The sequence below is a fragment of the Zootermopsis nevadensis genome, unplaced genomic scaffold (genome assembly GCF_977971745.1).
Source record: "Zootermopsis nevadensis isolate Lab colony 2312 unplaced genomic scaffold, Znev_1.0 Znev_ptg000024l, whole genome shotgun sequence".
NCBI classification, from domain to species: Eukaryota; Metazoa; Arthropoda; class Insecta; order Blattodea; family Termopsidae; genus Zootermopsis; species Zootermopsis nevadensis.
In genome coordinates this window covers 17796942-17821797 of record NW_028259156.1, presented here as the reverse complement: position 1 = coordinate 17821797, position 24856 = coordinate 17796942, and the positions used below count along the sequence as shown (strand labels likewise).

Below are 24856 nucleotides of genomic sequence, written 5' to 3'. Positions count from 1 at the left end.
TACTTACCCCACTGAGACCTCCAAGCAGGGGGCCAATATTACCCAAGAGGGCTCCAATATCTGATCCACCGCCTTCACCATCATCATCGCCGCCCTACGTACATACAGTGGTGATACAGGTTCGTTGAGTTATGTATTCGATTGAAAATTAATTCGCACCTACTAGGGTTGTTAAGCATAATTTATATTTGAAACAAAGCCGAGTTCCCTAGTAGTGATATCAAGAAATATTTTGCGTATAACTACTTACCCCACTGAGACTTCCAATAAGAGGCCCCAGATTTCCCAAAAGCGCCCCCAGGTCGGATCCGCCACCCTCACCATCTTCACCACCTCCCTAAGACGACGAGTGGTTAGTAGGAAATCGGAAATGTCGGTACCGCGGGAAGGAAGAATTCATTCTTAATTCTGTTTTTGTTTTGTATCTGCGTGGGTTTATAAGTGACTGGGTTCTAATGCTGAAATTCCTACGCCTGTGCGATCTTTCCCGAGTATTCGTTACAATATTCTAGTATTCAAAATGTTCCTTGTTGTGAAGCCACCAATTGAGAACCGTCACAGTTTTCTTTTAACGCTGATACCGGATTCAGCCTGTCACGTTCATTTCGCATCGTCACACCCAATCTTAAATCGCATGCCCACTCCATCCCTCGGTATCCTTCTGTGTCCTCCAAGTTTATTTTTCCCAACAATTTCCTTATTAATATTCTGTACATATTTATTGTCTCCACCGATGTTAGCGTAATTTCCAGCCTATAGCAGCCTCTCAGATTTCACGTTTCTAAGAGTACTAGGTAATCTCCCTAAGAGTTGTTTCAATATTATCATTGCGTCTGCGCGTCTGTTTTTCAAAAGTTGCCCTTCCAAGAAACTGCTCAGGAAAACTTTGTTTTTGTGTTTGTTAAGCGCCACGTATTGTACACAAGCTCCTCATTACGTAATTCGATTCATTGTTTGGTCTCTTAACAATACGGAAGCCAGCGTGTAAATGAGATATTGAAAGTTGCAGTGGCCTACTTTAAGACACTGCATTCACTGCAAAATTTCCGATTAACTCGTGCGGAGCAGCCAGTGAAGGCTGAAAGCCAGTGCCCAGTGAATGACCACCAATTCGATGAAAGACACGAAATCACTCCATTTGTTACACTACGTATCGTATGTTCTTGTGTTTATGTGTACAGGGAATGTGTACGTAGATGTTCATGCATATGTTTATATATATATATATATATATATATAGCATTTCTATGCAGACAGGCATTGAGATCCCATCGTCCAATGAGATCTAATGTTTAATTACTCAAAAATATAGAATTAGGGGGTCGTGGCCTATTTGAGTATTCTTCCTGACATTGACCTGAACACAATGAAGAGGATAGCCGGTATATCGAGTTGAATTCGAAAGAGGTTTTTGTGTAACGTAGCAACACCTTCACACACGTAAGCTGTATTGAAACTTTATTTCTTACATAGTCAACAACCACAATAATTTAATGAGAGAGAACTTACCCCGCTGAGACCGCCAATAAGAGGGCCCAAATTTCCCAAAAGGGCCCCAATGTCTGAGCCTCCACCTTCTCCTCCACCCTGCAGACACGGTAGTTAGTAACAAACAGAAACTGTTAGTTCATGCCAAATGTGAAGCAGAGAAGTCCGTATTAAGGTTTATAAAGATGAATTAAGAGAAAAAAGTTATAACATTTGAAGCTACTGTGGCATTTAAACATAAGATACAGATTATGGACATTAGGGATGGATTAAGGTTCTTGTTCCGCAGGCCCTTTGGTGGTTGCATCCTTATGGGTGTAGAGATTTTTATGGGTAGACTGGTTATCAACATTTTCTTGAGTAAATTTTTTCGGATAGCAATCTTTGTTACAGGTTTTATCACACACAAAATAAGGTGAATAATTTTCTTCGTGGGCCCTAGGCACAGAACCAACTGTGACTATTCGGATAATATGGCTCTGATGCGCATATTAGTAGATGTGTTTGTACATTATACCCCAAATTAGGCGTTTTAGTATTACGCAAGTTTCGTTCTTACGAACGTTTGCATGTACGTATAGCGATTGTACAGGAAAACAGCTCGATTTCAAAGGCCCAGAGAGGTAGCAGGGAGCTGGCAAATTATAAGAACAAATATTGACTTTACCGTCTTTAGAAAATAGTTAGCTTTCGTCGTCCATGAATGAGAGGAAATCGTGTTCGTTAGCGGCTCTACGCAATCCAGTCTCCACCCTTCTCAATTTAAGTGGCATAGAACATAAGTATTAATAATATTATTTAACGTAGTCATTTATATTGTACCATATTTAAATCAATTTTATAGGATGTTGCCATATAATTTCCATTCCAAATAGACTACTTGATTTGTAGTAACTCTGAATATCAGGGAAATTTCTTACACAAAATGCAGTTCTAACACAGTAGCTCATATGAGTTAGGAACTTACCCCGCTGAGGCCTCCTGAGAGTGGTCCAAGGAGGCTGAGAATATCAGATCCGCCCCCTTCACCACCACCCTACAAGTTTTGTATATATAAATTTAGTTGGCTGACCTTAACAAAGTTAACCTTAGTATTTCATACAAATATATAATATTTTCTTACCCCACTAAGACTTCTCGAGAGTGGTCCAAGTAGGCTAAGAATGTCAGATCCACCCCCTCCACCGCCCTGCATTTTGTATGAAAAATGTTATTAATTTCATTTTAAAGAATATTATTAGTATTGCGAGAAATTTGAAAATCTAAGTACTCACCCCACTAAGACTTCCTGAGAGTGGTCCAAGTAGGCTAAGAATATCAGATCCACCCCCTCCACCGCCCTGCATTTTGTATGAAAAATGTTATTAATTTCATTTTAAAGAATATTATTAGTATTGCGAGAAATTTTAAAACCTAAGTACTCACCCCACTAAGACTTCCTGAGAGTGGTCCAAGTAGGCTAAGAATATCAGATCCACCCCCTCCACCGCCCTGCAGAGTTGGTATAAGTTCAGAGTTTATCTTTCGTTATAGTCTAGCCATTAATCATCTCTCAAACAAGTCCTTACAGATACGTTACACTTACCCCACTTAACGCTCCAGAAAGGGGTCCCAAGAGGCTGAGTATATCGGAACCACCCCCTCCTCCACCACCCTGCAGCCCCACAAGTTAGTATTACCAACAAGTTTTTCAACACATTCAGTGCTATGAGTTTTTTGTTAGTGCCAGGAATTTCGAACAGGAGACGTAAAGTGCTTATAGAATTCTGATGGGGAAACCGTTTGGAAAGCGGGAAACCGGAAAGACAACGGAGGATAACATGAAGATGGATTTTTTAGAAGTGAAACGATTAGCTCTTATGTTAATTTCTTACAAATTTAATTATCTTAAAATAAAGTTAACCGCTTTATACACATCGCATTTCAAAGCTAGAAAGTGTATTTCCGCGTGAGCCAATAAATATAGTGCTGAAAAATATTTAAGACAGAAGTTGCAGATCTTAATAATAAGTATAATTCGTTATGTGAGAGTTAAGCTGTTTCTGAGATATGAACTTTATATCTGATAAGAGATATATTGGATGGAAATGTAGTTTAATGAATTTCGAGCAAATATTTTTAACGTAGGTCACCATTATGAAACGTCTCGAAATTCTGTTCAGTAGTTTCGGAGAATGAACAGACAAATCCACGGACAATCACGGACTCGCCGTGATGCATTCACTTCGAACTAAGATCGCGTAACAAAGCAACTAGTTGGTGTTCTCCCGTGAGCATTATCATGACCTCTGGAAATTTGTTGTACTTCTCAGGCACCTATAATACGCCCAATTAAAGTAAACCTTATGATAAAAAAGTCGATGCGTAAAAATACAAACTTACCCCACTGAGACTTCCAGAAAGGGGTCCAAGAAGGCTGATAATGTCGGAACCCCCTCCTCCACCCTAAAGTTTCACATTTATAGATGTTAGTACAATAGAATTGTCTGTTATTTCTACGACAGATAAAGGAATGAGAAGGGTAACGCATAACTTACCCCGCTAAGACTTCCCAGAAGAGGACCAATCAGATTGAAGATATTGGACCCACCTCCACCGCCTCCACCCTAAAGTTCCAGTGTTAGTATAAGATCTATCAACTTAAAATGGTTAATACATCGTAACAAAAATGCGCTAATCTCTTGTTTTAAAAGCTAGTAGACTAAAAGTGCATTCTTCAGATATATTTTTTTTTAAAAAAAATAATGTTGCATTCTCGCTGCGGTGACGACGTTGGTGCTGATCTTCTGGGTAGATACTAACATTTAGGCGGAACACACTGCCTTCATCTTCAGGGCTGAAGTCTCCACAGGCAAGGTGTTCCTCCGAAACATTAGTCCCTCTGCCTACAAGTCCACGCGATGTTACAACCCAGAAGATCAACACCGACAAGATCAAACATTTCACATACGAATTTATACATTTAAATAATTTGAAATGTTTTACCAAATGTGGCAGTAGATGTGTTAAACTAGTTTACCTCTTTTCTGTCATAAACTCGTTGTGAGCTGCTTTTTCTTCGTTAGATTTTTACTGCCTGGATTATTTTTGTCGTTAATCGGCTAAAAATGTTCTAAGTGCTTTAATGTGTAAGAAGGAAGTTGTTACTGCTTTTGTGGAAATTGACACATCGTATTTAATATTAATATTCCAGAAGTGTTAATTGCTTTAAATATGAGGGAGATGATAGCTCCCTCACTCTGGACAGTTCTGGTACTTACCCCGCTGAGGGTTGCTGAAAGGGGACCAAGTAGACTGAGGATATCGGATCCACCCCCTCCGCCGCCGCCCTGAGTTCCAGTATTTACAGTGTTAGTAGAAAATACTGCGCGTAACTTAACGTTGTAGACAAATACATATGTTGACATAAGTATTTAAGAAATCAACTCACCCCACTAAGACTTCCTGAAAGGGGTCCCAGCAGACTGAGTATATCGGATCCACCACTTCCACCCCCGCCGCCACCACTACCCTAAATGCCCAAAGTCCGGGGTTAGTGTCTCGTAGATGAAATATTATCATGCCAGAAACAGATGTTAATAAAGACCTGGTAATGTAACCAGTGCTAAATGTTCATAAGATAACTTGTTAGTTGTAGCAGTATTTATACCAAATATCTGTACATTTACATGGCAGGCAGTGATAATGTTCTGAAATGTGAAAATCATCCAACTCCAACGCGATTATTTGTAGTATCATCATTAGGATACTAAAATACACGATTTATGAAATATATTCATAATTCAATTAAGTCTTTTCAGGTGACCGGTCGTATAAAATTGGACTTAATATCAATTCTGACGGTGGAGCAAATACAGTTCATAAAAGTCGGATATTAATCGCGTTGTCACAGGCCCAGTCGCCTAAGAATATTTGGTTGCATTCAGTTGATATCAACTCTTTATGTAAATGTATACTCGTGATGTCCGGAAATTTTCTCGTGATTTTTCTCCTTACATAATCGTAGCAAAGGGTTATATGGTATTTATGCTAGCAGGGTTATCACATTCACGTAGAGGCGCCTGAAGAGGCAACAGATGAAACAGTCTGTATTTTTCTCTCCACTTTTCCTCGACAGACCAGTTTTCTTACCATGTCACTAATCTGCACGATCTCTTCTAGGAGTTGAGCACCGCAGTTTCGTAGGGCGTTGTTTATTTAAGTGACTGTGATAAGCAGCTTTCATTTAGTTTTAATTGTGTAAGCCGCAGCTCGCAAGGTTGCAAATAAATGCGTCGTTCTTTCATTTGTTCTGCGACCTAGCAGGTAACACGTCGCTTGTTCCAGTGTCCCCGCATACGCTGATGTGACACGATGGCAACCGTAAGCTGCGCGTAGCCGATCCAGTTGATTTCCTCTATCTGAGCGTGCTTGATCCACGGACTTCGGATTTATTATCGAGTTTCATTTGAAATATCGACATAATATTCAATAAAAATGCAATTCTGCGTAGATAAAAATATCATTGCACTGAAAACATGCACACACAGACAAATGTCTTTAACTTAAAGCAACACAGTTGTTCGGGTAAGAAAGAGGAAGGGAGAGAATAATGAAGAAGATGAACGGAAAAAGAAAATGTAATAAAAATAACGGATCGGAGGAGAAGGAAAATGAAGAGGTGTAGGAAGGGGAAGGGAGTAGGATTTGAGGTACTCGCGGCGGTGAGTCCGAAGATGGCTGGCTGTCTTCTGGGTTGTAGCGCCCTGATGATGGAGGCAGCAAGGATCTCTGAAACGTCGGTAAGCTTCTACCTGACTAAACGGCGCTACAACTCAGAAGACAGCCATCTAAATAAATAAAACTGTACCATTACACGCCATGTAGGCGCTTAGGGGAGAGGACGTATAGCTCCTATTCATTCTTGACCTTGGCACTGGATGAGAGTGGGTGGTCAGCATCACGCCCCGGCCGCTCTTTACCCCCGGAAAAGGACCACTTTACCCATTGGATAGGAGGGTGTCTCCTCCATTACTATTGCATTGTTCATACAGTGATGACTGCACTACTTTGATCTACCTGATGACCTGGGTCTGAGGGGAATTATGAAGCAAAGGACGAGAGAGTTTGTAGCTTGCGGACTCGTACTCACCCCATTGCTGCTGCCACCTACTAGCGATCCGATGAGACTAACCACATTGGAACCGCCACCCCCTCCTCCACTCCCGCTCGTGTCGTCCCCGCCGCTGCCGCCCTGTTATCATAATATTAAAATGCTGACTGAACAGAGCAACATAAGAAAGGGCAGCTTGGAAAGCAAATGCTAAATTCACACAGGATTTGAGGCTCTGGCGGCAGGGAACACAAAGATGGCTGTCTTGTGGGTTGTTCACCCTGATGATGGAGGCGGAGAACACCTCTGAAACGTCAGTAAACTACCATTGCACGCGGCACAACAACCCAAAAGACAGCCATCTTCGTTTTCCCTGCCGTGAGAACTCCAAATGTAAGTCAAAATAAATGTTTTTAAAGCATAAAGTGCAGGATTCGAAACCTGTCTAAATGGTCAGGACAAAGTAGACGTATATGAACATTACTGATTTATTTATTTTGGACTTCTGTCTCCTGTTAAAATCAAAACTTTCTGAGGGATGAGTCTTCCTTCGTCATCATCCTCAAAAACAGCCATATACCCTGTGGGATCCCGTAGATCGAGGTTCACAGTTTCGGAATATTTGGATGACGAAGAAGGAAGATCTACTCTCCGAAACGTTGTGATTTTAAAGCAATTTAAAATTTTTAAATAGACGATGGCTGAAATCCAAAAAGTTAATAAATATAGTCCCATTGCCAGAAGCACTCAAGGGAAGGTTTGTGCGAGACTGTACTTACAAATTTGTTGCATTTGATGCTGCGTCAGGATGCGCTGGACACGTATAACAGTTAGTATGGGAAAGAAATACGTAAAGAATTTGAGTGGGGAAACCTGCTAGAAGACCAAGAAGGTAACATGAAGATTGAACGGACTCCTGTTCGTACCCAGGGGCGGTTTCTTACATTGGCGATGTAAATCACGTATATGGTTCTCAATTCTAACAAAACAAACTTTTTTAGAATGTTACTTATTGTACATTAACTTTAGAATGGAAATGGAGCTGTGTTAATCAGTAGCCTGGAGACTGCATTAACGATCTTTCAATGCACAGACGTGTTTTAATAAACATTATCGGGTCTTGACGGTAATGATAATAATAGTTATGGAAAAACTCTCTTGCTTTCAGGTCAATAGGACTGAGTCAAGCGTGAACATCAAATCATTTTCATTAAGCCAGGGACAAATGCATCTCAAATTTAATATTTTTTTTCGTAATTCAATCGGAAAAAATAATTAACTAATGGCGTTTACTTTTCCCAGGGTAGCGATGAACATATGAACCGCCTCCTTTGACTTTTAATAGCTCGTAATTTTGCCCAAGATGAGTTTTGTTTCTTACTCAGAATAGATACTGATTATTTTTTTACTTATTATAGTACATACACGCCCTGTGTTTGTCTGGGTTTGGTTATTATTTAGATTAACTTCCACTATGGTTATTTGACGTATTCAGTCAATTATGTGTGAATTTTCTCTTTGTTCTTAACATTTAATTTATTTCAAGTCATGCAAGTTTGCTAATTTATATAGGGATTTTTCGTGTATAGCAGTTAAAGACGTCTTGCGTGTAATTTGACATGACCATAGGAACATCATTTCTTTCAAATGTGGAAACTGTGGCAAAATCAGAGTTTAATACAATCTCAGGCTTTGGATGAATGATGGTGAGTCAGTCACTTTGCGAAAAATTACTCACGCCACTCGAAGATCCCAGGAGTCCGGAGACCAGTCCGAGGACGTTGGAACCGCCACCGCCGTCCTCACCGTCTCCACTACCATTGTCTCCCTAAATAATACCAGCACCACAGCTGAGCCCTTCAGTCCTTGCTTCCCTTATTGCCACAGATTACTTCTCAATTGCGTGTTTCTACCCTGAATTACTTTGCATTAAGCGTCCAGTTTTTATCTAAATTAATGTATTGAAATCGCATTCCGCATTAGAAAATTTATATTTATTTAATTATGGGATAAAATGTAATTGAATACTTATGTACAATCAAAATAACATTTACATGAACATTTAATTTTCCTAGTCTTTTAATATAATACATGATAAAGTGATTTATAATGTTCAGTGCGGAAATGTTTTGTATAATTACGGAGAGAGAATTTTTTGAAGGTCACTAATTATAAAAAGGGATTTTTGTCAAAGATGGAACTAAACTCAAAAACAAAACGTATTTCTTCAATTTGGAGCTTAACACAAGATAGTCTTATTCAAGTTAGCAACAGTAAGCTAGACAACGTTATTTGTTTTTGACTATCTACTATGTACAAATTACCAAAGTGTTGTGAAAAATATGTACAAGTGGCAAGTGAATATTCTGGTAATAATTATGCAGGAAGCTCAGATTCAAAGCTCCATTACCGTGCATTTAAGCGCATTCGTCACTAAATGCACGGATAGCTAACTACTGTGCAAGTGAGCGGTGATTGTGGTGAGTGCCATGCGATTACATCACCACAGTTTTTTTTACTATTATAGGCCACGGTGAAACTCTGCAATCATATACACACTACATTAGGTCAGACAGCCAGAATACAAATGTACTTCCTATTTTACACCAACACGAATCAGTTTGCTTTATATTGTCTTCAATTCGGTTCTCACCAGTTCGCACTGTAGTAAGAAATATAGGCCGTGTTGTGTGCACTGGTTCGATCTTACCCTCATGTGCAAATGCCTTACCTATATTAATCGAGGTAACAGGTTGAATCAAATTCTGTTCTGTCTCTGAAAATGCATTTTTTCTTGTAACATGAAATTCTCTTTCTTCAAAAAATAAATAGGCTAATATTTAAATATGATAAAACGAAAGTAATATAAATATAAATATAAATAAGATATTGTAGATGCGTCATATTGTGATTTAAATAGTATTAAAAAATATATATTAAAATTAGCCGTCAATCACAATATAATATGATTAAAAGTTTAAAATATCATTTTACGTTCCCTATCGAGTACTCGATTTACATGTGGAACATACACGACATGTTTCGGCTATATATAGCCATTATCAGGTGTTATGTATATAAACTATTCACTGGATTACTGATTTTTTACTGATTTATTAATGTTTTTTAGGTTTTCATTTTTTCTTATAGGGAACGTAAAATGATATTTTAAACTTTTAATCATATTATATTGTGATTGACGGCTAATTTTAATATATATTTTTTAATAATAAATAAGTAAGTAAATGTTACTTCTGTATAAACCATCGCCCAAGAAATATTTCTAAAACTGTACAGTGTATAAATGTATCTGCACTGGACTATGTTACGTCACTAGCCTCAATTATTTAACGAGTGTCGATATCAGAATCTTATTTAGAACCGACATTTTCTAGCGCGCTTGTTTAACGTCGGCTGCTTATAACACCGGATAAAAGTTATCTTCAGCAGTGAACGTGTCATTAGTGACGTTTGTGAAACTCGGTGCATCTTCATAACTTACAGCTTTGTCATTCCGAAGCACTTGAGCGTGAAGAGACATTGTCCCTGAACTTTGTTGCCTTGGTAACTGTATCCGAAACTTTGATCCCTTGCAGCGTTTGAAACCAACTCCGTGACTGAGTCTCAAGTTAATTGCACACTTGAGGCAGACTGATGCAACCGGACCCAGTCTTGTTCAAATATGTACAAAGTCTGGCCTATCTGAAGAGGTTTCTTGAGCAGCTATTGCTTATCCGTCAGTAGTGTTTTCCTTTTCAATAGAGGGTCATATATTCAACGACTCTTGGATCGTTTATGACGTCCGAATATTTTTTACCTTGTTTGCAAGAACCAGCCACATCCTTGATACTCAGCTCAGTTCACTTAAAATCCTCGCATCATATTTTCAAAAGATCTTGCTCAACATTATCCTCTCTTCTACCACTAAGTCTCCCAAGTATTCTGTTTCTTTCAAGTTTTCCTACCAAATTGTTTTAACGTGTTGACCGCTTGACTTCTCAGAGTATTAGAAATTTACCAACCACGTGGATTAAGAGCCCGAGAAGGCCTTTAAATATTATTTGAGAAGATTAAGATCGGAAAAGGTAATTTAATGACCCAACAGCTTCGATGATGATATCCACCGATCGTATAAGGCAATAGAACCTCTTTATACACAGACCTCAATTTTGGCGTAGATAGACTTAAAGAAAATTTAAACTATTGTTAAGGTTGTTTCCACTATATAGAACAACATGGCGTCAGCGCGAAATATTAAAAATGTTATCAGTTACAGACATGGCAGGGATGCGAAACTTACAGCTGTTGACATCTGGAAAAATTAACGTGGCTCGGACCATTGCTAATGGAAATTATGTACAGAAATGTTAAACTGAATTGTGTAATTAAGAATTAGCTTTATCGTATAGAAAGACGCATCTGGATGAAAGCTGGCGTCGTAAGCTATTCCGTCGCGGCGGTGTGATTCAGTCGCAAACTGAGTTCGGCCGATGACCCGGGTTACTCACCCCACTGCTGCTGCTCAGCAAGCTACTCAGGACCTCGACGGCTCTCTTATCTCGGCGCATCATGTCCTGCAGCTCTCGTAGGTCCTCCGTCTGTTTCGCCCTGTCTCCGCGGTGAGACGACAGCTTCTTCACCGTCCTCGTAAGGATCTCGTCCTCAAACTTCTGCTCCAGTCGGATAGCCTGCGCTTCTGCTCCCACCCGGGCGGCGCGCTCCATGTCCGCCTCCAGTTGCTGAAACAAATGACCTTCGTAGGAACCCTCATAGTCACTTAGCTGGTCAAAATTCCGCCTTGTACGGAAACCGAAAGCCTATTTATAACCGTGTTCAGAAGTGCCCACGAAGATTGGGTAACAAGCTACTCTTTGCTGTGGAGGTTTACTGGTTCCCGTTCAACTTCGAAGATGCGGAGACCACCCTTTTTCGGTTGTCAGCGATTCCTTGTTAAATATGTTCGCTTTTTTTTCCCCTTTCTTGGATATCGTCTCCATCCACGAACATGGAATTGTGTGTTACAGAGATGTTTTAAACCAAAATTACGGAATATTTAAGATTTTCTGGACAGCGATAATTCAGTAAATGGTCTTGCGGTTTGTGACACCTGCAATGCTTGTAGGTGGTAATCTGTATTTCTGAAGACCTTTCCACTCCCGTCATCAGGAAACAATCATAAGACGACAAAGTGAAAACGTAATTGTAATTTTTAGGCGAGTCAGGGTAATAGACGTGGAAGGCAGAGCTAAGATCTTTTTCAGTTGTTTACGAATTAGGCGTTATGGCCTGTTCCAATTAGCTTCTGAAGTTGTTATTCCTTTCTGAAATTTCGTAGGTTTTCTTAGATGAGGGATCGGCCTGTTGCACGGCAGAGAGGGGGTTTGATCTAACAATAATCTGTAGAAATCACCGCGTAATATATTAATTGTTTAATAATGTCCAGAACACTTTGTTTTAAAACACTTGCAATTTATATTATGTCGAAGCAATGGACCACATTTTACACCTGTAGAAACGAATTGTAAGTCTGTTTGCGAAGTAGGTGGGACGATAATCGAACAAAAAATAAAGTACTTAAATATGAATTACGATATAAAGTAGCTTTAAATATAGTTATTACGTCGCTGATGTCAGTTTTTAATTCTGAAATCTTTTATGGTTTCTGCTGTCACATTACTGAACAGCCAGTGTGTTTCACTCCTACCTTTTCGTAATTCACGGCCAACGACAGACATCTTTACAGACGGCAAAGTGACAGGTCATTAATTCATTCATTCACAGTGAATGCTGTTATGTAAAACAAAGTTATAAACATAAAACACGCGACCGTGACTTGTCAAAACATGTCGGCCTGAACACTGGGCTAATAGATATATTTCCTGCACAAGTTATTAACTCTTTGAAGTCGAAGATCACCTAAATTATATTTAAGAATTCAGTCCGTACCGCGAAGAAAACACAACTCTTTATCATTATGAAGATCAATTTCTTAACGCTGTTTAAGGACGTAATCGCTGTTTACACCGAGAGTCAACCAGGCACATGAATAAAACATGCAGACTTACTTATTGTTGTGGAACTTTGCCACCAGGCTTTAAACTGTTAAGCATGCAGAACACGGTTCCTTGAGCTTCCGCTTTTGGCATCTGTGTTATGGAACCGTCATCACTGACTCTGGAACTGGAGGATTTAATCCAAAACTTTTTTGTTCGCGACCCAGCATTATTCCTCCTGATGACCCAATTAGGGTCAAATTATACATTTTGAATTTTTTTTAATTCACTGATATTGTATTTAATTAATTTCTGTTTGAATAGAGGTACATTTATTATTATTATTTAGTGTTCTGTCTGACGACAGGTCCATATGAACAGGATCCTTCCATCCTTTTCTCGGACTGGGACCTGTTCATATACGTTCTTGGCAGATGATCCAGAAGTGGTTTGCCATTGCCTTCTTCTGTGTGTGAATGGAGTAATTGTTGGGATGCCACGGAGAAACCGGGGAAGCCCCTGGAGGAAAACTCCGTGTTGCCTAGACCACGGCCTTGCCCAACACAAGTTATAAATTCGGGCACCGCCGGGAGTCGAACCCGAGACCCCAGGATTACAAGGCCAGCGTTCTAACCGCTACACCACCGTGGCGGTGAGGTACATTTACAAATACAAAAATAAACTGAAAAATTTATCGGCAATATATGCTTGACTAAATTAACAATGCTGTATGTGCTTTAACTTTCGCGACCCATCAGAAAGTCCTTGCAACCTAATTTCGGGTCGCGACCCAAGGTTTAGGAACCCGTGGTCTATAGAATGACTGCTGTTTGGTCACTTTCATTTACGACGAGTAAAATTTGTGCTAAGTTAAAAAGAAACAAAGAACGTAAGAGAAAATGTCTGCGTTGCAAATTGCCGTCGGTACCGTGCTTTTACGCCGGCCGAGTATCATCGAACTTTTTATGCCGTCATTCAGTCAGAAGTAAGATTTCTATGAATCAATAAAAAGTACATAGTACAACTTTTACTAGTTTTCTCTCTGCATTGTTTTCTGTGTGGCAATGCGTTACAGGCCTCCGCGGTAGCCCGACTGAGATTCAAACCTGGTATCTACCGAATTAACTTCAGAGCGTTGTCAGCACACCTGCCTCAACCTGCTTGGCATTCCATTGTATCGCCCTGAAAATCCCATTAATGCGGAAAAATATGATCGTCTCACAGAGGGGATTTCTCGACAATACGAACGATTCATAACTGATAGGTAATTTAAAGACGCTGTAAACAATGCATATGTTAAATACGGTTCAATGACAATGATTATGAGTGACGAATGAATGACAGAGTGAACGGTCGTGACGTATTTTAAACAAGTCCACGCCCTTCGAACATATATAATTACCCACTCACTGAACTTTTTACAATCTGCGCAGCTGAATAAACGCCGTTAAATAGCCTTAAAATCGACCACTTTTCTGTAACTGTATCAAACTCTGGGAAGGGATCAGTAGTGTCCTAGCTTAAGATACTATCTCTGCGTTTTCCTGATGGGACTTAGGAAGAAAACTGACCAACCAGGATAAGGTTAATAGACTTTTCACGTGTGAACGCTGGCCCGTCCTCTGTGTTCAGTGTTGGATACGAATACGTAAAGACTGCAAATCTGATAACCGAGACTCGAACTGAGCACCTTCCGAATACGTAGCAGGAGTGAATGCATAAGCGTCTCAAAGACGGATGCCGTGTTGTCAGGAGCATCGTCAGTGGTTTTGCGGTGCAGCGACCGTCCCACTCGCCTTGTGTAACTCGTTCTGACACACAAACACACAATCCCGCCCACTTTCGCTTTCTCAACTCCACATGTTCAGTGCCTTTCTTGTTTCATTACCTCTAATTTAAAATGTCATTTATACCACAGCCTTGTCGATGAAGTAACAGATGAGTTGATGACACCGGACGCCATAACCCTTAATGACGTTAGTGGAAAGAACGAAAAACTTAGAACTGACTGTTGTGGAAATTCACTTCAGTACACAAGTCCAAGGTTATAATTCAAGCAGAGTTTAAAAACTGTATTTTCGGTCAAGAGCCCATAGACAAAGGTAAAGAGAAGTAAAATGCTGCCCTTGTGGCAAGTACCACGAAAATGTCTCATGCATTCTACATATCGGCGCTAGATTATGGGAGTGATCAACTTTATATTTCGGCCTCTTTGACCCGAGCAAAAAGAAAACCCAGACCTCGTGACGTGAGTGTCAGGGCTGGATTGTAGCGTTTGAGGAGACAGATTTCTGTCCGTCCCGGGAATCAAATCACATACTCCGCACCTAGTCACTTTTCATGACTGAACTATCTTGATTCAGAATAAATAAAATGTACATTAAAATAGATAGTGGAGCCATATGTGAGTCACAATTAAATCCATATATATATATATATATATATATATATATATAGGCAGGTAAATAACTCCCTGGGTGCAGGTGTTTTATGATAATCAGTTTCAGTTGCTTTCCATCTTCACAGAAAATGAGAATTCGTTAGTGCTCATAGGAACCAGCCTCTTGGTCGTGTCGGTTCACGAAAAACATCATTAAATAAACAAAACAAGGTTCATTTTCATGAAGTTATTAGTTTATATTTTACATTCAATAAATAGATAATGACAACGTCGATCACAAATATTTTTAAAATGCGACATTCCTTAATACTGTTGTTATGATTTTAGATTTATTTGCACCTAACAGCTCCAACGATGCTACACGCAACACACAGAAGCCGGAGAAGTTGCCGCCAAAGCCAGGCGTTTCATCTTTCAGTCTACTAAATGACAACGCTCTTGCTTTTTGAGTTTTTTACCTTTGCTTTCTAAAAAGTGTGTTGGTTATTGGGCCGTTCAAAGACGCTGTATCAGTAGCAGGTGTTACATAGTACGTATAAAATAATGTCATTACGAAGAGAAGAAAGCTATCATAGGCAAAGAATCGCGTAAGTAGAGAGTTCATATATGAAGTTTTCTTCTGGACTGTCCGTCATAAGACACAGATAGAGGCATCAGAAGTCACGCAAAGCCAATCAATGCTACTAACACTTAGCCAAGGCACGCAAAATGACGTTATAAGCCTCCAGAAGACAATGGCGTTACTGCGATACCAATCTGTTAAATACATTATTATATTAATAAAGTCTTCTCGGGCTATCAGCCGTGGTAATTACCAACTAACACGGCTGATAGCCCGAGAAGACTTTACTAATTAAAGCCGCCGTGAAAGCTTTACATCATATACATTATTATAGTTTGCAGTTATATATTTATCATGAATTTACAAAGCATTTGACATGAATAATTCCTGGTTCAAGTATAATATAAAGGAATGGTTTTCTTAAAGTTATTCGGGCACGTAGGTGCTCACCTATTTTATGGAAAGTTGAGCGGAATGTTTATGGAGGGCAAAATACAACAGTCTGAAGGCCGCATGCCATCTGAGTGGTGAAAGCAGAACTGATGTATGACTTGATAGTCCAGATGTACTCCGTCAGTATTGTACTCATTGGTCACTTTGAAGGCAACGTTTGTATTTCATGCAAGAAATTAACGTAATCAAATTCTTTACGTTTAATTTACTTAAAAATGGAATAATTTTTCGCGAATAAATGTAATTTTATTATTTAAATCTTTGTACCATTCACAGATACTTTGCCTCTGTCAGATTATACCGAAGTATGATTTCAATTTGGTACGGAGGAGGAAGTAGTTAATGCAGACAAGTGGGATATGAGACTTAACATCGATCAATTATGAATCGAGATATGTAATTTGCGTCACTTCTTCTAGAGCAAAACTCAAGAAACAAGTTTCAATGGAAAAACGTTTGTCGTTTTGGAGATGAAGCACTTTGACGGACTATTATTTACAACTATTTTGCGTTCATTTTATACGCTGTGTGCTATCATTCTTATGCCACTGAATATACAATGTAAGATCCATACGTGATCGAATGGTAGTGTCTTATTTCGATGGATTCGTCTGCGATACACGAAGACCACGCCTCATAGTGTAAATTCTTTGCATCAAGCCTATGGCATGAAATGGTTACAGATCAGGGTTAATTACATGAGCGTCCGGTGCCTACGAGATTATTACTTTCACTTAATTTCAAAATCCATATTTTTTAAGCTCAGTATATCGCAAAGTGTTGGGTAATTTCAGTTATATCAATGTCACCATCTGGAGTTTTCGCAACATTTCACGGTCAGATATCGCATTAATATGGCGATGCTGACATAGTCCGTGTTAATCCAACCGGCACGGTAGTAGAACGCCGTCATTCAGCATGTGAAAATCCTGGGAAGGTTCTCGATACCCGGAGGACACGCATCTCCCAGCTCATCTGTCGTCACCGCTCGACCTCGTGACAGTTTCTTTGCTGTCGTTCGAATGTTTCGTATTACTGGTACTTACACTCACTAAAAACAGCGTTTTTGTATGAAAGAAATTGCGCTCTCGTATTTATAATTATGTTTAACCTTTATTTTCAGCCCTTAAAACAATAGGTTTTAAACACTAAAATTAACATCGCATTTTATTAAGTTGTGTATGTTATGTTATGTTAAAGTATAATTATTGAGCAGTCGCTCAGTAACAATAGCAAAAAAAAAAATAAAACGAAGGATCGACAAGGGACGGAGGATGTGAACTGGATTCAAATAGCTCAAGTTAAAATTTCAATGGCAAGTTCTTGTAAACGCGGCAATGAACCATAATTTCTTAAAGATGGGTGTCTTTCCTACCTGTGACATGAATATTAATTGCTGAAAATTAGTTAATTTTTCTCCGCCTAAAGTCAATAATACAACCACGTGTGATCCTGAGTTTTGGAATCGTGTGTTAATATCGTATTTTTGTGGTCCTTCAGGAGATGCTTTGTATTTTTTTTTTACGATTTTGGTATTCTGGACCATTCTGTATAAAATATTGATCCGAAGTGAGCTTTGTTTCAATAGAAGAGGCCATTTATTAGCTGTTGCACTACTTGAAGTTTGTATTCATGTAGTAAAGGTGAAATTACAGACTCAGAAGCGCCAACTACGGTCAGACCAGGAAACACATCACACGTGAGGACGTCGGAAGAACAGCGGTTTCTAAAAAAAGACCGTATTTTGTTAACACTGTGCACGACCTCCTGGTGATTCATAGCGTCAGCTGCACATTCTAATACTTTGCAATTCATTGCAGGGCCTTCTATGACGTTTGCAATTATTATTCGGTTTTTATGATCTTCTGGTCAGGAAATTCCTATTTGTATGTGTGAAACTATTGAATGACTTGTGGGCGGAGAGTGGCTAAGTACTTTGAAGAAGATGGCTGTCTTCTGGATCGTAGTGCCGTGTTGTCTGATAGGAGTTTTCTTTGCGGTACGGTCTGAATTCTTAAATACTATTCAGACTAGCTTCCGCTTCAAACTGATAAGTTATTCTTTGTTGTCTTTCATATCTGATCTATTTAGTATTCATAATCACCAAACCGTATATAATTTACTTAAAATTTCAATTGATACAGCGTCGTAATGCAAACCGATTACTACCTTTAACCATTGTGCTCATAACCCAGTAGGTTAACTGTCGCCTGTTGACCTTGGTGGCATCTCGAAGACGCCTCTGAGTTAAGGATGTATATGCACTATACGCCAACAGGACAAGATGTGACGCAACTGCTCCTTACTCAAATGGTGATGAAGTTCAACGACTAATGTTTCCGGTAATCGGAATTGGTTTAATCCTTCCGTGGAATAAAAACAGTTAATAAAGCCTGTTTGCGGCCTTGTCGCGGGATGTACGTCTATCCAAACAGTAGGCTAGTACAAAGTGTACGAAGGAATTGTTTCATACTACTATTGAATCCGAAACAGTCTGAAGGGAAATTTGATTAATTCATCTGTGTTTTCCTCTAAGGAGCAGCAGTCTCTTGTTGACGCGTTTTCGCATTACGTAGCTTTCTTCAGTAACCGAACTAAGGCGCTAATGGGGTAATGTGTAGTTGAATGTAAACGCGCTTTTCGTTACGTGATTTGACAGGGCTGCACGACAAATGAAGGAGAGAAAGCGAATTCCTGAGAATTATATCGCTCCCCTTCCAATGACCATCTAGAGGTGCAAGAGACGATTAACGGCCGGACTCCTACATTATGTGCGGACTTTCACTTTGCACCGCGTGATGCATCATACGCAGAGGGATGACAATTCGTCGTCAGTTTCGAAGCTACAAACGTTTTTATTCGTTTTCTTCAGTCTCTTCAAGCAGAATTCTGAGAATTTTTTCAAGTTTCAACCTGCTTATGCATGTAGCCCTCTTTGTCCAGCCAAATAAAAAGTACCGCCTTGTTATGGATGCCATTAGAAAATTTATTATCTCAATTGCCTGCCATAAACTAATCGAAAAGTCAGAATATTTTTTATGTGTCAGCAGCAAAGTCATTTCTGCTGACACACAAAATTATAATTTAAAATGTAGTTCTTAAGGGCGTGAAAATTGGTCAGTTGAACTAAGCATAGATGAGGCAGTTTGAGGACAGAATTTGGAGGATAAAGTTTGGGCTTAACAGAGAGAAAGTAACAGGTTGAAAAAATATGCAGAATGAGGCACCTCATAATTTGTGCTTTTCAACTATTGTTAGGAAGACTGAATCGAAAAAGGGGTAGGTGACCTGGGCATATAGCACACGCGGCGAGATGAGAAATAATTACATAATTTTAAACTGATTACCTGAAAATAAGAGACTGCTTGGGCAATCAAGTTGTAGATAAGATAATATTAATTTGGATCATAAGGAAATAAGTTATGAGGGATTCACCTGGCTTAGGGTGGAATCCAGTGGCGGCCAGTTGTAGCCATGGTAACGAATCATTGTGTATCTTAAAAGGCGGGTAGTTTCTTGACTGTCGCCGCGACTATCAGCTTCTAAATAATTGTGCTACATTAAGTTAGGTATGCTAAGACAAAAAGAGGTCTGACAGAGAAATCCTTATTTCGGGGTTGTGCTTACCTTGACGAAGACTTGTTTAACTTTGGGTGGTAAGCCCCTGACAGCGGTGGTCTCCAAGGATGGTACTGGTCCCTGAGGCTCCACCCGTGTCACCAGCTGCTCCTGGCGAGGCACGGGAAGGCTCGCGGCGCACGCCATGAGGGAGGCGACAAGTGCAGTAGTCAGAAGCCTCATTGTATTGAGAGTCTTGACCGCACTACCTACAGGCAGAGACCAGCGCGTTAGCACGGGCGCGCGACCTTCAGGCTGGGTCGCCAGGAAGTGGGACGCACCCACACTCCCCACCCCACCCCACCCCACCCCACCCCACCCCACCCCACCAGACATCTGTCCCCTTAGTGACTATCGTCGCAACACTTCTGAGACGCAAAGGATTTAAGGCTTTTCTAATGTGGGGTCGGATATATACACGATATTGTCTTCATATTATTCGTAACGTAATTCTTGTATTATCAGCTCCTTTTGGTAATTTTACAGAATTTGAATTTTTAAGTTTCGTCACGTTGTTTTTGTTATTACTATTTCAACTATTCACCACTTCATAGGGTATTTACTTCTGTGTACCCAACACAAACCTTGCCCCTGAGGTACACAGTGCAGGAGCTATCTCTTAAATACATTTTGTTTTTAATATGTGTTACTGTTCTTATTGTAGTAGTAGTAATATTAGTAGAAGTGGTAAAACTCCAGGAATTTTCAGATTTCGGTTTCAGAAATTTGTGTTCCACGAAATTCATAAAAATCTTGACTGCATTCTCTAACTGAATGGAGTAGAGAGCTCGAGAAGCCATTAGTCTTTCATTAAATTAAATTTTCGATCTTTATGGGGCCCGGAGTTTGGTATTTCTGCCTTAATTTCACGCATTTATTTCATCACTTTCGATGTGGCTTGCATTTCTGATGTCTTCGTCCTCGCTGAGTAAAAGATCAGATTTAAGGCACATTTCATGCTGTTTTCTTATTTAAAACAACGTCGGCCGCACTGTGCAGTAATTTGATAGTTTCGGGGAAAACATGCGGACGGACAGAAATAAGGACTGGTGAGAAACTCGAGGAAGGGTTTATGAACATCTCGCGTCAGTACGCCTCTTGGGATATCAAAGCACAGAAATGAGGATGGTATGAAAATGGAGGTTTTGGAAATAGTTTATTGGAAGTAAATTTGTCTGATCAAGGAAAGTTTTGAGATCATAAATGTTTAAGACTGGTTTTAGAAAAGAGTTGTTAATTTATATTACGACCATAAAAATCGCACACCCAGTACCCTCCTGCATTAATTTGATATCTGCTCAATATGGCCTGAAAATTGTCAGTATTTCGTCATTACTCACAATTAGTGTCGTAAGAAAGTTGTAAAATACCTTCATCTTTACAGCTAGTAGGTTTTACATAGAGGCTTTTGTTTACCATCAGATACTTTTTGTTTTATTACTTATATATTATTGCATGTGTGTTTGTGTCACAATCGAAAACGCCACTTAAGTGTTAATTGTTTTTTTAGTTTGTTTAACGTCGAGAAAGGGATAAGTACAGTTGATGTTAAATAATGCTGAATTCATTAGCCATAAATCTTGTAATGTATGTGAATGATGTGGCCTGCTTTGTCCAGTAAAGATGTGTTTCACGAAAAACTGTAAATTACACCCTTGAATATTAGTGAACAGTCTGGACTAAATTCGACGGCTTGGATTTTAAACTTACGTGTCTGATCTCCGTTGTTTTTGCTGAATAAAAAATGTCCCCGTTGTTAACTAACAAAGCCGGATTCAACGTTAGGAAGCGTGAAATGCTTCTTATATTGTCATATAATTAAGAACAGAGGAGACTCGAACAAATACCTTTTTTCAGGCGTACTCTTTTTGATGCTAACTTTGATGTTAATTAATTATTGTTCATTATTGAAAATCTAATCACTACAAAGCTATCAGTATTTGGAATCGTAGTACGTATTTGCATTTCGTGTATCGAAAACATTTTGTATTATCAACCTACTTCTTGAATTATATCTAACCCTTTGAATCGAAAGCTCGTCTAAATAATGTTTAAGAATTCAGTCCGTACCGCAAATAAAATACAACTCTTCACCATTACAAAATCAACTGGTTAACGCTGTTTAACAAAAAATCACTGTTTACACTAAGACGCACAAGAAATCCATAAATACGAGCTGCAAGCACTATTCTCTATTTGCATCAGCTCGTGGCTACTAACTTTACACGACCGATATAAAGCCTAAATTAATTTCACCTGGCAGTTTTATTGTAGGTATCGACACCAAATTTGGCTGAAATTGTAGAATATTTTTGAAGATTTAATATACAGATTAGCTCTTGTCTTCGTGTCCTAGCTAACTGAAACGTGGATTTGTGTGTGCCTCTAATACACTGCATTTTACATGAACACTACAATGGGTAGGCCGCTGTAATACGGCATGCTGGTCTTTTCTTACCATCGAGTACAGCTTGAGGCAGATTAGCTTACCCTTTCTTTAAGAATTTGGCGCCGGGTGTTAGCACAACGAAAGAGAAGTGTATTTATTTATGACCATGTCGGAGCAACTTTCATTACCGTTAGCAGATGCAGAGGTCCACTGAACTTTCTCTGATCCTCAGGGATATCCAACATTTACATTCTGCGTGCAGCTTAAGGTAAACTTAGGCTTTTCTTATGATTAAATTTACATAAACCTACCGAGCCTTGAGTGGATAATTGTGTGTCAGAATTATTATATTAATAGAAGACTGATTGTGGCCGTATATCTTTTAAGTACATATTATTTTACTAGTCGTAATGGTAACAAATTGAAGGGATTTAAGAGCTTGTGGGAAAGTGTTTATGAATACATGTATATGTTTTACTTAAATTATTATAACCGTTGCTATGATAACGCTTTCAAGAGCTAATTTGTATTATCGATTCAGAAGCAGAATTCCATCAGTGTGTAGTTCTTGACTTACATTCTTACACATGGAAACTGTTTTCTTGGAGGTAAAGGTGGAAACGGAAACATACAGACATTAGACCGTTTTCCAGATGAATTTTATTTTTAAACAGAAGAGAGATATGTTACGATCGAACTAAGCTGGCATTTGGGTCGGCTGCATTAATAAAGTAAGGCATACGCGTGTGACTGCGGTGTTGTCCCTTTGTTTAATAAAATGGCCGACCGAACAGCTGACAATCTGTTTTCTCAGTGATTTTGTGACTCACAGATTTGCTTTCTTCAGTTACTGATAACCTGCCTACCCGACCGAATGGCCACCTGATCGACTAATGGAATGACTTGTGCAAGGTCCGTTAGATAAAACAGTAACGAATTGTGGCACTCATTTGGCCACCCCTGATAAAGTTCACTGGAATTTCGTGCTCGGACGGAGAGCCTCGTGCCCTTAAGAGATAAACGCCATCGCGATCTTAGGAAAATGAAGAATATTGTTGCCTGTGCACACGAACGGTGAAATAAACGCATTGTCTGCGTTTTCTTTCCAGTTGTGAGCTGGGTTTTATTGAGATAATTGGCCTGTGCTCTAGGCCGATAACTCGAGTTATGGATTTTGTTGAGACTGTCGCTGCGTGCGGTTTTTGCTAAGGCGTAGAAATAAAATTTGGTTCCGTCCACTTGTAAGATTGTTGAACGCCAAAGTTTAAAAGTTATATGAGGACCTGCCTATGTTTCCGAAGAAATTATTCAGATACTTTTATTTTTTTGTCAAGTTTGCTCGAGTTCGACAGTAGAGCTTCAGAGACTTCTGTCCATACGTAGGGTTCCTTCCGTTCCATTGCAGCCGCCAGCCGCTGTGCGGCCACGGCACCGCATCGAAAGTGAAGCATGTTGCGGCAGAAAAACCGCAGCGGTAAAACTACCGCACGTGCACTCGCTTCCTACTGAAACAGTGCGTTTCATCAATGCGGCAGAAAAACCGCTGCGGCCCAAACCGCTCGTTCGCGCGGGGTTTAAGTGTGTGGTAATGTGCTGCTTTGTCAGGTCTATCGCACACCCCATCGTCTGTGATAAATGATGATTATCTGGGTAACACCAAAGAACTCTTGATACTTCAAAAGTAAAACAGACGCGGATATTAGAATATTCGATTACAGTGATATTTAATGCGTTGTTATCGGGTGTAGTGTGTAGATTTGTGGCGGGCACTTCATTAAATTGTGGTCTCTCAGACAGTCAACCGCTTCGATCGAGCGGAAAAGAGCTCGCGGTAGCAGAACGGGTGGGCCCCAGAACCAGTCATGACGTCGTGGTGCAGAGAAATATATTTACTGCTGCCGAGAATTTCCTAAATTATCTTTATAAATATATTATAATTTGATTGTGTGTGTACATTTTTAAAATATAAGCAGTGTTTTGGCGTATGGTGTCCAATTCCATACGAATAAATTTTAATTTTAATTCTTGATATTACAAAATACAATATTAGCTGCCTCGGGCAAAGTATCGTGCTGGATCCATTTAGATGTGTAACAAAAAGCAGTCGACCTACTCTGACTATCTTACTAGTGTGTCCAAACAAGTTTCAACATTCTCCGTTGGAAATCATCGACGCAAACAAATAGCTCCTGGCGTATAATTTGTTTGATCACTGTAAGGATGACTTAATGCATGTATTAACTAAGAGATTCCCCAATGAAGGTGTTGTAACGTCCAGGGTTCTTAAAACCCTTCAGCAATATGAATTCATACTTTTTTATGGTTGTTGGTTTTCAGTGTTGTTGTAACTCTGTGTAGATTTACAGGTAGATATTAACGTTTTAGAGGAACACGCTGCCCAGAAGATGGTGGCATCGTGTTCCTCAGAAATATTGGTACTTAGCACGCCGTTTCAACGCAGAAGACAAACGTCGACATCTTCGCCCGCTAGGTAACACGGAGTTTTCCTCCGTGGCATCCCAACAATTACTCCATTCACACACAGAAGAAGGCAATGGCAAACCACTTCTGGATCATCTGCTAAGAACGTATATGAACAGGTCCCAGTCCGAGAAAAGGATGGAAGGATCCTGTTCAAATGGACCTGTCGTCAGACAGAACACTAAATAATATAATAATAGTCGTCCTTATGTTGTTTACTGTAAATCTATGCAGTTGAGAAAGCGTCGTTACGCGAACCGTCGTTTTGTAAGCATTCTTTTTGCATAGTTTTACACTCTCAATTGGCAGTGAAATCGATAAAAGCCTCTCTCTCGCAGCAAGAAAGTCTCTGTCTCCGGATTTATACTAGGATACTGAG

At 39.6% G+C, this 24856-nt stretch overlaps 2 protein-coding genes across 6 annotated transcripts in view; one reads left to right on the top strand and one right to left on the bottom strand.

Annotated features, from left to right (window-relative positions):
• The window catches only part of LOC110829565 (uncharacterized), a 173054-nt gene that overhangs the window by 79639 nt on the left and 68559 nt on the right, over window positions 1–24856 (top strand). The gene's annotated exons all lie outside the window — the stretch shown is intronic.
• Window positions 1–24856, bottom strand: part of LOC110829566 (uncharacterized) — a 42476-nt gene that overhangs the window by 13980 nt on the left and 3640 nt on the right. For 3 of the 4 annotated variants that reach the window (XM_087354738.1, XM_087354739.1, XM_022063407.2), the window contains exons 2-5: window positions 19617–19816; window positions 11089–11319; window positions 8319–8408; window positions 6620–6721 (exon numbers count right to left, since the gene is read on the bottom strand). In XM_087354738.1, coding sequence (XP_087210864.1) covers window positions 6620–6721; window positions 8319–8408; window positions 11089–11319; window positions 19617–19790 — 597 coding nt within the window. In that variant the 5' untranslated portion in view covers window positions 19791–19816. Of the gene's footprint in view, window positions 1–7; window positions 95–6619; window positions 6722–8318; window positions 8409–11088; window positions 11320–19616; window positions 19817–24856 lie in introns of all 4 variants that reach the window. The other variant, XM_087354737.1, reaches the window with a different exon arrangement.